The sequence below is a fragment of the Astatotilapia calliptera genome, chromosome 4, assembly GCF_964374335.1.
Source record: "Astatotilapia calliptera chromosome 4, fAstCal68.1, whole genome shotgun sequence".
Lineage (NCBI taxonomy): Eukaryota > Metazoa > Chordata > Actinopteri > Cichliformes > Cichlidae > Astatotilapia > Astatotilapia calliptera.
Genome location: NC_137425.1, coordinates 28,459,220 through 28,476,624, shown reverse-complemented (window position 1 = coordinate 28,476,624; position 17,405 = coordinate 28,459,220). Strand labels below are relative to the sequence as shown.

Genomic DNA, 17,405 nt, shown 5'->3' with positions numbered 1-17,405 from the left:
AACCAGTTAAAGCTGGCTGCCCCTCCCTGAGCCTGGTTCTGCTGGAGGTTTCGTCCTGTTAAAACAGAGTTTTTCCTTCCCACTTTTGCAAAGTGCTTGCTTATATGGGGTCGTCGGATTGCTGGACTTTATATTGACTTTACTATTTAAAGCACCTTAAGGTGACAGCTTTTGGGATTTAGCATTGTATAAATGAAACTGAACTGAATTGTTTAAGGAAACAGAGATCTTCATGGTTACACATGAAAAAATACATTTTTTTTGTATGTTTTCAATATGCCCTTTATGTAACTGCAGGACACTTTCCAGAGCCTACAAAAACATTTACTATTACACGACTGTCTGCTCACGCCAGAGGGAACAAATATGGTTGCTGAAAATAATTAGCCAAATCTCAGATCTAGAAGCATTCTGAATTGGTTCCCACAGAGTGGGGAAATACTACACGGTGTGTGGGCTGGTCATGAATGTGACCGGGTCTTTTACTTAATCTGTAACCCCAAATAAAAATGAACATGTAACAAAGCACAACCAGCTCAGAAAGCAACAGTTACTAGCAAGCTAGTTAACGAGCCTTGCTAATGTTTACAGCTATGTTTAATCACTTCTTCTTTTTTAATATCGGAAATTGTCCTGAAAAACAAAACAAAAACAGAAAACATATCAAATTAATTCTGACTGATTTTGCCAAGTCTGGTATGTGAACAGTTGCTTGAAATATTTAGGAATCACTCTTTACCAAATGAGGAAATTAGCCTCTGACACAGCATGCGTCCTGCACAGCTGTTAGTCCAAATCACTCCTGCCTTCATCCTCAGCCTGTAAGAACACGGCTGATGTTCATCGCCCTGGACGTGCAAGGCAATACAGACGCGGCAAAGTCTCTCTCTTCACTGGAAGACTTCCTTTGGTCTCGGAGGTGTCCAGCCAGTAATGCTTATGCACCTCAGGTTGCCTGCTTGTCTGGGTGACTCTTTAACTTGTGGAATTTGACACTGTCCAGCTTCTCGAACCTCTTGTCACAGAACTCACAGGTGAAGTTGTAGTGGGCCTCTGGAGTGTGTTTCTTCATGTGCCAGTTCAGGGATGCGCGCTGGCGACACTGGTAGCCACAGATTTCACATCTGACAGATGATGACGATGACGTGGGTGACAAGATGTATGTGAGAATGTTAATATTTGGGGCCATGTAATAAATTTAGCTCCCAGAGAGACTAGTGACTCAACAATTGCTCCACATTTTAATTCCAATATAAAGCAACAGTGATCTGAACTTCTCAGTGTTTAATTACTAAAAAGAGTAACAATAGGATCTGTTTGAAGCATTAGTAACTTACTGGAGTGGTGTTTCTCCTGTGTGCGTCCGCCTGTGAACCTCCAGGTGATTTTTGCGTTTAAATGACTTTCCACAAGTCTCACAGATAAAATCTCTAACGCCTGTAGGAAGATTCATGTTTACATTTGGAAGTATATGCGGATAACACGCAGGCAATACACAGGGGTGTCTTTTGCGAACTCACCAGAATGGATGATCATGTGGCGATGCAGATGGTTCGACAGGTAGAATTTCTTTCCACAGCCAGGGTGGGGGCAAACCTTTGTCCTTCCTTTCCTGTGAACTAGGTTCACGTGATTCTACAGAGAGCAGACATTTAGAGCTCGCGTGTAGAAACAGAAAAAGCTCAAATGTAGAGCACGACTAATTAACTTTACCTGAAAGCTGCTAATTGCTACATAGACTTGACTGCAACCCTCGTACGGACAGTGGAACATCTTGAGCATCCCATCAGCCTCGATCACCGGGCCTCGTCTGCTTCTCTTTGACCTGACATTGCAAAAAGGGGCACAGTGGACTGAGCGGCACACTAAGGAGACCAACTTAAAACAGTGACCTGATGACAATGGCATTCTCTATTTGCTTTTAAGATGATGTTGAGTACGTGAGTCTCAAACCTGCTCAGACTCCTCTGCAGCTGTCTGTCACTGCCCAGCTCCAAAGTGTCAACACTGGGCTGCAGCAGTTGTTTGTCAGTCATACCTGCAGGGAAACGACAAGTAAATTCTTTTAGAGAAAACATTAAGACTCCCATTAGTCAAATCTGAGTGCTGGGAAGAAAATTCAAATCATTTAAGTCAATATCCAAAGTGTAAAGAAAACAAAATGCAAATCAGTGCACATTACACTCAGCTACTCTTTCTTGGTATTAGGTGTTGGCTGGATTTAGTCAGAAACTATCAGACTGGTGCTGCATGTTGCAGGAGAGCAAAAGGGATTCACACAGGTAATCTAGAACTTCCTGTTTTACAAAGTTCATGCCCACTGCGAGCAGTGGCGCTAAAATGCATGTGATTTAGACATATATACACTGGCATGAATTTATATAAATTTATATAAACATAATCAAATATATGCTTATATAACTTGAATTGACACATCTCAGTAGCACGAACATATCATAACATTCAAGTTCTGTGTTTTATTCACATGGAAATCAATGGACGGGATGTTTACATGAAACAGGTATGATTCAAATCTATATAAATATACTTCTCTGGAGTTTGCTGACACTAAATAAACCCAAAACAAAAAGAGGCACTTTATTGCATGTCCAGTGATGTCAGTTATGGACATGTGACAGTCTCTCACAGAGTCAGCCAGCAGACTTAGTGAAGCCGATTACTGTAAGCATCTTTTAAAAGTGGAAATCATTCCCAGAATGGATGTGATTCCTAATAGAACCTAAACTTTCACAAAATGCTTACAGTTTTCAAGATGCGCACAGTTGAATATTTTAATATTTAATTGCTGTGTTTTTATTAGGAACTTACAACAACTTACAACTTCAAAACTTCTTCAGAGCTTTTATGCTCATTTTTTAGCAACAAATGTTACATTTCAAACATAAAACATCAGATAATTTTAATTATGCTTTATTTATTACAATAAGACTGAACACTTTGAGTATCAAATGATCATCAAAAGACTGACAGATATAGGAACATTTCATCTCAAAGTCCAGAAATTTCGAGTTCCAAAGTAGCGCACCTGTCATGGAGTCCTCATCCTCTGCTGTTCTGATTTTCGAGTCAGCCGTGCACACCTGGTTGTAGGTGACGCCCCCAATGACGGTGCAGGTGACTTCCTCCACATTTCCGCCTCCCATGTTGAGTTGGATTCCCTCGGATGCCAGGGCTTCGTAGCTGGGGCCAGTGATGATAATTAACTAGGAACGATGGGAAATGTAGTTTATGAAAAAGAGTAACACACTCCTCCTGCAGTCTTATTTCTGTGAGATACTCGTTTACCTACCTGTGAGCCCTCCAAAGCCGTCCTCTGGTCAGGAATCTCACAGCCGGTCACCACCGTTTGCAGAGTCTGAGGCTCAAACAGTTCGCTCTGCTCTTGGACCTGCATGGTCGGTGGGACTGACAGTTCTGTCTGAGCACTCAGGCGCACTGAGCCACTCAGGCTCTGCGACAGCACCAAGTCCTCATCAGACTTGTCAAGTTCATCAGCTAAGGATGCCGTCATAACGCACTCGTAATCGTGCCTAACAGTCCTGACTTCCTCTTCTGTGAGGCGTTCTTCTTCCCCTCCATCCTTACCTTGCCTCAGATCTTCAGTCTCCTCCTCTTCCTCTGTGGGGACGGAGTGAAAAGCCGCTGTGAGGGAGCCTTGCTGTCGCACCATCTCCACTTCCCAGATAGGCTGCCCTGTCAGCGGCGCATCCTTGGAAGAGGCCAGTACGCTGGCTTCAGGGGTTGGAACTACAACCTCTTCTACCTGGCTTACAGCTTCCTGATGTTCCTCAGAAACATCCACATTTTCTCCCACGTCTACAAAAAGAAAATGATTAATAAAAGGGCAAGTTGGTCATTAAGAAATGTAGGATTTACTGAAGTCTACACAACAAAACAAACACTTACAGTACGATTCTACACACCTTTCAACTGTCTGTGAGCCTCCTTCCTTCTCTTCCGGCTTACTATGTTTTTTGCTACAGACACGTCTGTTTTGACTGCACACTCTCCATCGCTGTCCCTGTTCACTCCCTCCTCATGCTCAGAGTCACTTGCCTCCCCCAGAGGTGAGAAAAGGTATTGCACAAACGAGTGGTTGCCTTCACATTGCCAGACTGCAGTGGTGGAGAAGTTGGACTGGGTCTCTAGAGCTCTAAGCTGGGGCTCGTGTGGGCAAGAGTGCGAGTGCTGCTGGTACCAACACACCAGGCTCTGGAGGCTGGACACACATTGCTTCCTGCCTGAGCGTATATGCCGGGGTGCAGGGTGGGGGGCATATGAGATGGATGATGAATGGCAGATTAATTTTTGTTGGATAAACAGTTTATAGAATGAGATTAACCACATATCAACTAAGACTCAACACGTGCAGTAATAGCGTACATGAAAGTTGATTCCTTAGCAAAGAAGAATAAATGTTGAGTCAGTGTAAACATCCATAAAGCAAAAAGATTTAAATTTGGTCACAGTTGGCTTCAAGGTGACCTTTCTTTTTGCAGAAATGCTGCCTATTTTAGATCACTCCATGGAAGTCCTGGTCTAACATAACTCTTGCACTAGATCTCCTCCACTGAAGCAATGCTTCAAGTACAAGTTCACTTTGGTGAAGCAGGGATGCAAATGAGGCAAGTACTGCAGGTAGTGAAGAACAATATTGCCCTAAGCAGCATGATGGCACAACAAGTGCCAAAGTGCCACAGATCAGGAAATATCCTGATTTCTGATTATTGAAGGATTTCTCCATGCAGCACCACAGAAATGAGCATGCTTCTCAGGCTTTGACATGGAAGACATCTTCCAATGTTTGAAAGTGTCTTCTGAGTTGCAGACTTGGCTCTAATGACTGGTGAACGTCTGATCAGTCTGACACAGATATGACTGTTTGCTCTATGCCACAGGTTTGAAGTAGATGGATAATTTGAAGATGGAGGGTGCAAGCGTGCAGAACAAGACACCTACGGTGTGATCTAAGAATAGTAGCAGCACTAAAAGAGGTGCACAAAGAGATCAATCCCCTTGAAAAGGAGACCAGCCAAAATTTAAAGAAGTTCTAGTTGTTTGACTGCTTTGATTACATTTCACATACAATTATGTAATTAATACTATTTTTATTTTTTCATTTTTCATAACATGTTGATAATGTTGAAAACTTGATTTTTAGTTATAAAACATTAGAAAATGCAGTAACATTTGCATTCACACTTAAACATTATGAGAAACATTTCATGCATATCCGCTTTAGGATAGGGATTTGTGTTGGGATGTGGCACTGTACTCAAGTTTTATGTTGAATAAGTAAATAAATACTCACACACTGCTTAAAAAATAATGACAAATGTGTAATACAATACTCATTTTAAGTTATAACCTCAAAACTGTTCTTCTGGATCTTTGTGAAATTTTGGATCTTTATTGTCTGTGTATTTAACTTGATGCAAGCACTTTTGTCTAGAAAACATTTAGGCAAGCTCCAGTTTGATACACCAAATAACTGAGCCGCTTTAAACAGACTTCATTCCCAACCTCAAACCCTACGTGCTTAATTTGGAAATATTTCCATGTAATAATGGCTCCACACACCTCTTTTCTGTTTTGCCGAGACTTCTGGGGCAATCTTCTTCCTGCAACACAGAAACACATCATTTGGAAAAAACAGATTAGTCACAACAAACAAACAGTACTTATCTAAAGTTGAACTATTGTGCTTTTGCTTGCTTTTTATCATACTGTTACAATGGTGGGTACTCGTATTAAATATGATGTTACAAATTGCAACATTTATTTCAAACCTTCCGTTTGCTATATGCAGCAAATCAGGAAAGAGTTGGCTTAAGGGGAGGGGGAGTGAGAATGAACAGTGAACTAGGACATAAACAAAGATTATTTTTGAACAGTGAATTATGAAAATATACCCTCGTGGAGTCCAGTTATAACAGTAAGTGCCCTTTAAGATTAAAACTAGCACAAATGTGAAGAGCAATGTCTGACAGAAGAAAACAGCTAGTCAATATACCACTCTGATTAGATAACGTGTCTGCAGCACATTCCTACCCGCAGTATTTCTGCTGGTATTTTTCTCCATAGGTGGAGTTGAGTAGGATGAGATATTCTGCCAGCCCGGCGTCGCTCAGACCGGTCCGCCTGCGGAGATCACTCCACAGCTTGTGCGACTCTCCGAGGTACACCCTCCTGACATCGTACTTCTTTCTGGATTCCAGCCGCCTCTGCGCTCGGTCGGAGTCTGTGAGCCTGGGTCGCCCCCTACAGCGCCTCAAAACACCCTTTCCTTGCTCCCCGGCTTGGTTTGTGTCCAGGGGAGCCTCCACTTCTGCCAGCTGATGCGCCATCTTGGCCATAACAGCTGATGCTTTGATTATCCGACATGCCGGAAGTTGTGTAAGGACTCGCAGGAAACACTGATATCAATGCATTTTGAGCTCGTCTTCCTCGCGCTATAGATTCATAAACTTTGCGTTGGCAATATCTAGTTTTTCCTTTTAAGCTAGGCGAAGACATCGGTGAAATGCTAATAGAAATATGAACCGTGTGGACCGAGCGGAACGTTACAATGGACACAATGCGTTGCATCCGGACTACAGTAGCACGAACACCATCGTGCACCATGTAAACAAACGCGGGAAGCTTGAGCCAGAGCATCATTTTTGGTTAGTAAAGCGTTGATTGTGGGATTGTGACACATGGCTGATATTTTGTCGCTCGTTTTTCGGACGTTTATGTCACAATCCGATTTAAAGAAGGACGTCAAAGTTATTACTCCGTCACCAACGACCTGCAGCACCCTGGTGGTCGGAGACCACAGCCTCAGCCGCTCCGTGCTGCTTTTGGCTTCCGTCACAGCTGCCGCGGAGATGGGCATAAAAGTGATGTTCTTTACCCAGACTCAGATCCAGAGCCTTCCACCGTCTCTGCAGAGATGTGTTCCCAACCTGAGCCCAGAAAGTCTAAAGGTAGGGGTCGTTTTATGTTTAAACTGTACCCAAATTCGCAAAAGCTTGTTTTTTTCACTACTCGTGATAAACAACATTTTAGTAGCCCAGGGCCCTGTTTCAGGAAGCCGGTTTAGTGGAAAAACTGAGTAAGTATACCGTGAGTTAACGAAAACTCTGGGTTTTCGGTTTCACAAAGCGAGTTCAGCTGCAGCCTGAGTGAGTCACTATGACGACACACGCCGTGAAGCTAACCTGCCCCCTAGCAGGTTTACTACAACTAACCCTGACTGTCTCCGCCCCTTTGTCGGAAACCTGACAGTAGGAAGTGTCGGACATGGCGTGCCACTTCCTTGAAGAGCCAGTAGATCGTGAAGCCCAAATTCTCCGCAGAGCTCTCCGCCGGGAGAGAGTGATCAGAGCGCGTTTGGACATTTTATCATTTCCTGATGATTTTCTGTGCGAACGTTACCGTTTCTCAGCACAATCTATAATTTATTTGAATAACATCCTCAGGCCATATATTACGCATGTGACACATCGCGGACATGCTCTCAGTTCATTGCATATTATTTGTATTGCACTTCGGTTTCTTGCAAACGGGAGCTTTCTGTATAATATTGGTGACGCTGAGCACGTTTCCAAGGCTACCGTCTGTCGGGCAGTCAGGAATGTTACAGTTGCACTGAAACGTCTCCTGCACTCGTTTGTGGTGTTCCCCGGTCACAGACCCACAAGATTTATCAAAGAGGGATGCCACAAAATTGCAGGTATCAGGATGACCAAAACTTAATTTATGATGTGGTGATACTTGAACTACTACTTAAATTTTACATTTATTTTCAGGGTTCCCAGGCTTGATTGGCTGTATAGATGGCACTCACATTCCAATTATTGCTCCTTCAGTAAATGAAGGAGACTATGTGAACAGGAAGTCTTTCCACAGCATTAATGTACAGGTACATAGTTCCCTGTAGCATGTCAAACTAACAAATTATTTCATTATAGTAATGGATGCTAATTTGTGTTCTCTGCACTGTGAAGATCATATGTGATGCTGCCAACATTATCACAAATGTGGAAGCCAAGTGGCCAGGCTCTGTCCATGACTCACAAATATTCCGTGAATGTACACTGAGCACAAAATTTGGACATGGTGAGTTGAAAATACTTTAAAATATATAAAGACCAATTGCTTCAGGGACATTTGAACTGAAGTGTATCCTTCTGTCTTAGGAGAGTTCACTGGCTACTTGCTTGGTGATAGGGGGTATCCATGTTTACCCTATTTGCTTACCCCTTACCCTGACCCTGAACCGGGCCCACAGCAGCGATATAATCTGGCTCATTGCAGGACAAGAGCCAGAGTTGAAATGACTATCGGAATGCTTAAGGCCCGGTTCCAGTGCCTGCAAAGGCTCAGGGTCACCCCAGAAAGGGCATGTGACATTATTGTGGCATGTGTGATTCTTCACAACATTGCCACAATTAGAGGAGAACACTGTCCTTCTGAACCAAACAGCAGTGATCCAAACCATGAACATCCTGACCCTCCCACGGACATACAAGATGGAAGAGCAGTCAGAGACACCATATGTCACAATCATTTCTTTTGACCCATCACCTCAACATGTTGAAAGAAGAATAAACAGATTTTTTGTTCAACTGGCTTTATTGGTCACCTGTGTTTCCTGTACACAAAGTATTAAAAGATGTAAACCTCATAAAGTGTCTCTGTTGCTTCCTCCTCTGTAACAGCTGTCAATGTTTCTTCATTATTTTCCTGTAGTAAAGAAATAAACAACATTGCTGTTCTACTGTAAACTCATATAATCTGTGGAGTATTACTCACAACTGCATGTTGGTCTGGCTCAACAGGAGGCTGCACCAGATGCAGTACACCATCACCATCAACTGATAGAATATGAGGTTTATACAGGTCACTTATAACTTACAAGGGACCAAATGGCAATTAACAAACATACCAAGCACCTTACACTTCATTGTCATTATGCTCTCAAAGACAACCAAGACTGAGGGAAGGCAAAATCAGTAGGAAAATAACTTCACTACAAAATAATCCATTATGGTAAAGAGTTTATCAAATGAATGAGTAGCACTGCAAAGGTGACTGGGAAGAAAGGATGTATGCACATCATGTATTATTTTGAATTTACCCCCTATGTAGGCACTTGTGTCTTGCGGGCTTATTGCCTCAGAGGATGTCCCCGCAGAGATGCCTTCGGCCACAGGGCGCCCACTGTTTTGGCTGAGGGCCAACTGCTCAGCCTCTGTGAGTGGTGGTGGTGGTGGAGGACCCCCACCTGTTTTTCGGGCCTCCGCTTTTTTTCTGTTGGCTATAACGGGCCACATTTGAGCATACAGAGTAAGCAAATATGTACTTGTAATGTGCTCAGATAATTAGTGTGAATGCTTGAAAAGCATTCACAGTATTGTTATTAGTGTGAATGCTTGAAAAGCATTCACAGTATTGTTCTTCTAATCTTTATTAGTGTGAATGCTTGAAAAGCATTCACAGTATTGTTATTCGAATCTTTATTATTATTCCATATTCCGTACGTTTTTTGGCATCTAACTCCTTCAAAACCGTTCAACTTAGAAAAACCATTCAAACATCGTTAGATTCCTATTATTTTGGACATGACTGCTTCTATTTTTCTCATTTTTAACATTTATATTTTTAATTTTATTCAACTTTATTCAACAAAAATTTCCCATGTATTTCAATGGGGAGACCCTTCAAATTCTCATTCAACTTACTCATTTTTAAACTCTTACTACTTCCACATACATTGACATAGAGCCACCATTCAAACTTTAAAACGAAGACAAGACATTCAACTATTCAACTTGTATTTATCTTTTCAATATCTATTATACTTTTTCTTCAGTTCCAGTTTAAGTTTCATGATGTTTTTTCACCCATTTCAAAATTTATAATGGGTGTGTATGGGACGGAATGTTGGGGCTAGAGTGAGACAGCTCAACTGCTAGAGTGAGAGGAGCAAAAAAATTAATCTTAAAATCTTTTTTAAAACTGCTGCTGTGTCTGCAGCGTTTGCTCTACAGGTATGATTTTACCCTCAAAACGTAGCCATCGCTGTCCTCTTTCATCCAATGTGTTTACTATTGTACTAGGTGTTATGGTTCTTTCATAAATGTCACCAATGCACAGCCTCCTCCCTCCAACTCTTCCATAGACTCTAATGTTAAAATGGCTCAGAAGGTTCGTTTGAAAATCAGAAGAGCATGGTGTCTTTCCACTGTCACCACGTCCATATAATAAACTCCACAGACATGAAAACTGAGAATTTGGTAGACTAGACATTGCTGTCGCTCACAGTGAAAGAATTTTGTCAATACGACTTTTACTTTTCATTTGGGAACGATTTGTTTCGGCCTGACTTTTCTGTTCATTTTAAGCAGCAAAAGTGAGGTGCATGTCTGTGTACGTGTGTATGGAGCCACTGGGTGCGGTCACTATAGCAACCAGGCTCACACCTGCCTGCTTAACGAGCTCTCTCTGCCACTCTGCCAAGATTCATCTTAAACACTTCTCTTTCAACTGCTGCTGTGTCCACAGTGTTAAAGCCATCATTTTACCCTCAAAACGTCGCCATCGTTGTTCTTTTTCCAACATCTTGTCTTTCAAAGCTCAGAGATGTAAACTTTTTAAACTGTGTGGGTCCAAGTGGAGGGATCACATTTTAGTCATTCAGTGATTCAAAGAATATGACCTTTTAATATTCATTCAGATGTTTTCTGACTCTAAATGTTCTTTTCTCATTTCTTAGGGTTTTCTAATTTACATTTAAAACATTTTCAGTTTTTTTCCAACTTCTTCTTCTGTGTAACCTTCAGCTTTTAGCAGTTCAAGCACCTTTGTTTTCAGGTTAAATTCGGTTTTTTTTTTTGGTTTTTTTTTTTATCTCATTCAATATTTTTAACTCAAAATTCAGCAATTAATTCATTTCAGTGCATACATTCAGATTCAAGCATTCACACTGCAGTTTCTTCAGAAAATGCACTTTCTAGTTATTATATCATCTTCCGTACGTTTTTTGGCATCTAACTCCTTCAAAACCGTTCAACTTAGAAAAACCATTCAAACACCGTTAGATTCCTATTATTTTGGACATGACTGCTTCTATTTTTCTCATTTCTAACATTTATATTTTTAATTTTATTCAAATTTATTCAACAAAAATTTATAATGTATTTCAATGGGGAGACCCTTCAAATTCTCATTCAACTTACTCATTTTTAAACTCTTACTACTTCCACATACGTTGACATAGAGCCACCATTCAAACTTTAAAACGAAGACAAGACATTCAACTATTGAACTTGTATTTATCTTTTCAATATCTATTATACTTTTTCTTCAGTTCCAGTTTAAGTTTCATGATGTTTTTTCACCCGTTTCAGAGTTTATAATGGGTGTGTATGGGACGGAATGTTGGGGCTAGAGTGAGGCAGCTCAACTGCTAGAGTGAGAGGAGCAAAAAAATTAATCTTAAAATCTTTTTTAAAACTGCTGCTGTGTCTGCAGCGTTTGCTCTACAGGTATGATTTTACCCTCAAAACGTAGCCATGGCTGTCCTCTTTCATCCAATGTGTTTACTATTGTACTAGGTGTTATGGTTCTTTCATAAATGTCACCAATGCACAGCCTCCTCCCTCCAACTCTTCCATAGACTCTAATGTTAAAACGGCTCAGAAGGTTCGTTTGAAAATCAGAAGAGCATGGTGTCTTTACACTGTCACCACGTCCATATAATAAACTCCACAGGCATGAAAACTGAGAATTCAGTAGACTAGAAGCTGCTGTCGCTCACGGTGAAAGAATTTCGTCAATACGACTTGTACTTTTCATATGGGAACGATTTGTTTCGGCCTGACTTTTCTGTTCATTTTAAGGAGCAAAAGTGAGGCGCATGTCTGTGTACGTGTGTATGGAGCCATTGGGTGCGGTCACTATAGCAACCAGGCTCACACCTGCCTGCTTAACGAGCTCTGCCTGCCACTGTACCAAGATTCATCTTAAGCACTTCTCTTTCAACTGCTGCTGTGTCCACAGTGTTACAGCCATCATTTTACCCTCAAATTGTCGCCATTATTGTTCTCTTTCCAACACCGTGTCTTTCAAAGCTCAGGCATTTAAACTTTTTAAACTGTGTGGATCAAAGTGGAGGGATCACATTTGAGTCATTCAGTGATTCAAAGAATATGAACTTTTAATATTCATTCAGATGTTTTCTGACTCTAAATGTTCTTTTCTCATTTCTTAGGTTTTCTAATTTACATTTAAAACATTTTCAGTTTTTTTCCAACTTCTTCTTCTGTGTAACCTTCAGCTTTTAGCAGTTCAGCACTTTTGTTTTCAGGTTAAATTCGGGGTTTTTTTTAATCTCATTCAAGATTTTTAACTTAAATTCAGTAATTAATTCATTTCAGTGCATACATTCAGATTCAAGCATTCACACTGCAGTTTCTTCAGAAAATGCACTTTCTAGTTCGAATCTTTATTATTATTCCATATTCCGTACGTTTTTTGGCATCTAACTCCTTCAAAACCGTTCAACTTAGAAAAACCATTCAAACATCGTTAGATTCCTATTATTTTGGACATGACTGCTTCTATTTTTCTCATTTTTAACATTTATATTTTTAATTTTATTCAACTTTATTCAACAAAAATTTATAATGTATTTCAATGGGGAGACCCTTCAAATTCTCATTCAACTTACTCATTTTTAAACTCTTACTACTTCCACATACATTGACATAGAGCCACCATTCAAACTTTAAAACGAAGACAAGACATTCAACTATTCAACTTGTATTTATCTTTTCAATATCTATTATACTTTTTCTTCAGTTCCAGTTTAAGTTTCATGATGTTTTTTCACCCATTTCAAAATTTATAATGGGTGTGTATGGGACGGAATGTTGGGGCTAGAGTGAGACAGCTCAACTGCTAGAGTGAGAGGAGCAAAAAAATTAATCTTAAAATCTTTTTTAAAACTGCTGCTGTGTCTGCAGCGTTTGCTCTACAGGTATGATTTTACCCTCAAAACGTAGCCATCGCTGTCCTCTTTCATCCAATGTGTTTACTATTGTACTAGGTGTTATGGTTCTTTCATAAATGTCACCAATGCACAGCCTCCTCCCTCCAACTCTTCCATAGACTCTAATGTTAAAATGGCTCAGAAGGTTCGTTTGAAAATCAGAAGAGCATGGTGTCTTTCCACTGTCACCACGTCCATATAATAAACTCCACAGACATGAAAACTGAGAATTTGGTAGACTAGACATTGCTGTCGCTCACAGTGAAAGAATTTTGTCAATACGACTTTTACTTTTCATTTGGGAACGATTTGTTTCGCCCTGACTTTTCTGTTCATTTTAAGCAGCAAAAGTGAGGTGCATGTCTGTGTACGTGTGTATGGAGCCACTGGGTGCGGTCACTATAGCAACCAGGCTCACACCTGCCTGCTTAACGAGCTCTCTCTGCCACTCTGCCAAGATTCATCTTAAACACTTCTCTTTCAACTGCTGCTGTGTCCACAGTGTTAAAGCCATCATTTTACCCTCAAAACGTCGCCATCGTTGTTCTTTTTCCAACATCTTGTCTTTCAAAGCTCAGAGATGTAAACTTTTTAAACTGTGTGGGTCAAAGTGGAGGGATCACATTTTAGTCATTCAGTGATTCAAAGAATATGACCTTTTAATATTCATTCAGATGTTTTCTGACTCTAAATGTTCTTTTCTCATTTCTTAGGGTTTTCTAATTTACATTTAAAACATTTTCAGTTTTTTTCCAACTTCTTCTTCTGTGTAACCTTCAGCTTTTAGCAGTTCAAGCACCTTTGTTTTCAGGTTAAATTCGGTTTTTTTTTTTGGTTTTTTTTTATCTCATTCAATATTTTTAACTCAAAATTCAGCAATTAATTCATTTCAGTGCATACATTCAGATTCAAGCATTCACACTGCAGTTTCTTCAGAAAATGCACTTTCTAGTTTCAATAAGTGCTTACAGACAGAAAATTAATGTAGCCTCTAACTGCAATTGATTTACATGGGACAAACAGACCAAGCACTATGGCTCATAATACAATTACACCTTACCTGTTTGGACTATATTTTTATATTTCATTTTTACTTGCTGCCAGGCACGTTTGGGGCCTGTTGGGTTGCACCTGCGCTCACATCACGTCACAAAATAAAATGTATAAAATAACAAATAAAATAACATATGATAAAATAACGTGTTAAATGGGTGGAAATCCCTCGATCAATGTTTAAATTAACACTCACGCATTGACTCTGTCGGCTATGTTTTGCCATGCATGCTTTTGCAGCTGTGGCTGTGTTACTTTTTTCCGCGGAATTTGCATGTTATCGGCATATGCTGCCATCAGAATTTCGGCCTCAAGCGCTGTGAAATACATTGACCGCGCCTTCTTTCCCTCCGTCTCCATGGTGACTCGCTTAATCTGTGCTCCGCTTATCAGGGCTTTATGTATCCTCGTCCGCGCGCTTCACTTGGGGTTAAAGCAACTCCGCGTTGACTGAACTAATTGTTATCAGCCTTTCTGAAACCGAATATTCCGAGTTGGACAGTTCGGGGTTACTCAACCGTGAGTGTCGTTTTTCACTCTGAGTTTTCCAAACCGGCTTCCTGAAACAGGGCCCAGGTGCCTTGTGTGTTAGTGTTTTGAGGGTTGTTGTCATGGAAGTTTTTTCATCTTCCAACATAGGTGCTTGCATTTTATTTAATTATTTAGTCATTTAGTTGCAGATCATCCAATCCGTGAATGCTATTTACGTTTTATGATATGAATATATAAACGTTACAGACATTTGTAAGTGTTTAAAATGACATTTGAGCAGATGTGATACCCCTCTTTTTTTAACTCCCGTTTTATTGTTATCTGTTAACCTTTTTTGGGTCAGGGAAACAAATAAATATTATAAGAAATAACTGAGGTCTAGTTTAGGTTGAAAGTGGTTTAGGGTTGCAACACAGCAGAAAGACACCAGCCACTGCCATGGTTACAATTACTGTACGGCTCAATCAAAGCACATAATAATTTAATACACTTTTACAACCATGGATATGGTGCATAATTTTAACTGGTCACTGACTTGTTAATATCTGTTATATCAATATCTTTGATTGCAGTTAGAAAATTAGAAACTCACATGTAATCACAAGTAATTGAACAATTGAGCATTTATTACCACGTGTCACGTGGAGCTGGATAAAGCAAAAAACACTAGTATTATAATTGTGTTTTAAGCCTTTGTAGATGAAATGGAGCAGGTTATGATTATAATACAAAACAGGCAACAATGCTATAATAATTTGCTGATCAATTATTAAAATGTCAAAACAATTATTGCCTGAAAAGTTACCCAGCAATTAAAACAAAAATGTAATTGTAGCCCCAGATTTAAAAAGTATTTTAGGTGTGATAAAATTAGGTGGTTAAATCAATAATCTACCATGATTTATTTAGCTTTTCATTTTTTGTGTGTTTATGTATTTATCATTATTATTATTGTTGTTGTTATTAATAATCTATTTATTTATATATTTTTTGTCAAAGAAAATCAAGTTTTCCTATCCCAGGACAGTGGAGGAACTCCTCCAGCAGGTGGCTAGCCTTCATGAGCCTACCAACACGTCCCCTACACCTCCTTCACTCATCATAGTCGACAGACTCGAGAGCTTCCTGTCTGGTCCTGGGGGCAGCAGCCAAAGTGGATTTCACCCTGGGGAGAGGTCTTGCGCTGCGCACATTGCTGCGCTGCTGTGTGACACTGCTGCCTTTCTCACGCAAGTCCTGAAACAGCGGGGTTCAAGTTCAGCCCCCTGCCGCATTATTGCCTCTTTCTTGTCGGAGGTGAACGCTGGTGGGGATCCATCTGGAACAGATCCTATCCTTGATGTACTTGACCGCTATTTCCAGGTACGCTGTACTCTGGACCAGGACAGCAGCTATGAAGCTACAGCAGCTGCTGTACAGGAAGTGTGGCACATTTACCTTTCTGGGAGAGGAATCACAGACCCTTCTTTTACTGAAGACTATAACGACAGGCCAGGTGTAGCCCAAGAGTGGAAGCTCTTCATTTTTCCTGATGGTTTAATGGAGTTTAAGTTGGTCTGAGAGAAATTTTGTGTAGAGACGGTAGTCACAGCTACATTACAGTGTCACAGGATTATCAAAAAATGGGGGGAAAAAGCTCTTCCTTTCAGATATCAGGTAAAAGGACCATAACAGCTGTAACAGTACAATATTTAATGAGTTTGAATTTTAAATGACATGAAGGTTAATCAAAAACATTAACAGTCTTTACAAAGACGTTTAAGGAATGTGAATGTCTTAAACTAAACAGTGGTTTTCCAACATTTTTGGCTGAGAGTGCCTTAATAACAAGACAAAATGACACAGAGCAAAAAGTCTCTAAAACACATTGTAAATTCCAATAAACACACAGTGTAATGCTTTTCTGTTTGTCTTTCTTTTATCATAATTTGTGAAACTCGAGACTTCAGTAGCTGATATCACATTCAAATAAATTACAAAATGAAAAAGTTTCTCTTATTATGTATATTTAAGCATAAAGAAATACACATTGGGGAGTTCCCCCTAGTAAAGAGCTAGATCCTGTTTGTAGGGGAAAAGACAACTTTATTATAGAAAAGCTTTCGCAAACTAACTGAAAGCTAGCGAGTTGTCAGTTTTTGCGCTATAAAATTTGTTTTCCTGCCATTTCACACTTTGCTGGACTAAAATAACAGTGTTGAGAATCGTGCTTTTAGAGTAACTACAATTTCAGTTGCTAGATGTTATTGAGCAACAAAATCAAACAAGGATGTGCAAAAGTATGGAAATCAATTTTTTGGAGTGATTGATGAAAATGGATATTGGCTTAAAATGTCCCCACGCCCTGCATTAGTAGTGGTTACTAGATTTCTTTTACTTCAAGATCCAAGGTTTTCTTGGAAATGGCAGCAATTTACAGATTTGATCATCCTCTCAAACAATTGTGATAAAAACAGAAAACAAAAACTGTATTATTATGTACAAGTACAGTGAGTTTCACACTTGGATATGATCCAAAATATCCAAAAGTTCTTAAAATTTAAAAAACCTCAAATGAACACCTACAAATAACATATTAAAAATATATATTACTTATCAAAAGCAAAGCCAAAATGCAGGAGCAGTATAGAAAGACTGAGTACACCTGTCACTTAAAGCTCGAGAACTCAGATCAATTCAATTATATTTTTATAGCGTCAAATCACAGCAAGATTGCCTCATGGCCCTTTATATTGTGGGGTAAAGACCCTACAATAATACAATGGAGGTTCCATTAACTGAAAGAGGGCATGCTTTTTCA

General features: G+C 39.9%; 2 protein-coding genes and 1 long non-coding RNA gene across 5 annotated transcripts; 2 read left to right on the top strand and 1 right to left on the bottom strand.

The window, feature by feature from the left end:
• Window positions 1-579: 579 nt before the first annotated feature.
• znf653 (zinc finger protein 653) lies at window positions 580-6,457 on the bottom strand. Of its 3 annotated transcripts, XR_003272277.2 has the most exons (11): window positions 6,073-6,456; window positions 5,602-5,642; window positions 3,945-4,262; window positions 3,311-3,837; window positions 3,047-3,224; window positions 1,954-2,038; window positions 1,714-1,825; window positions 1,521-1,635; window positions 1,338-1,437; window positions 740-1,124; window positions 580-633 (listed from the first exon to the last, which is right to left on the bottom strand). XR_003272277.2 is itself a non-coding variant. In XM_026165886.2 (10 exons), exons 1-10 carry the CDS (start codon window positions 6,375-6,377, stop codon window positions 947-949), a joined length of 1,959 nt encoding a protein of 652 aa, XP_026021671.1. In that variant the 5' UTR covers window positions 6,378-6,456; the 3' UTR covers window positions 580-946. The 3 variants fall into 3 exon arrangements, 2 of the variants coding, with proteins under 2 accessions (XP_026021671.1, XP_080157138.1); XM_026165886.2 differs by having other exon boundaries at window positions 580-1,124; XM_080301012.1 differs by lacking the exon at window positions 3,945-4,262 and having other exon boundaries at window positions 580-1,124; window positions 6,073-6,457.
• Window positions 6,428-16,505, top strand: swsap1 (SWIM-type zinc finger 7 associated protein 1). The gene is made up of 2 exons (XM_026165888.2): window positions 6,428-6,989; window positions 15,605-16,505. Exons 1-2 carry the CDS (start codon window positions 6,720-6,722, stop codon window positions 16,163-16,165), a joined length of 831 nt encoding a protein of 276 aa, XP_026021673.2. The 5' UTR covers window positions 6,428-6,719; the 3' UTR covers window positions 16,166-16,505.
• On the top strand, window positions 7,083-8,638 carry LOC145428596 (uncharacterized). The gene is made up of 2 exons (XR_013908896.1): window positions 7,083-7,927; window positions 8,013-8,638. It is a non-coding gene; the product is annotated as an uncharacterized LOC145428596 (long non-coding RNA).
• Window positions 16,506-17,405: the final 900 nt, after the last annotated feature.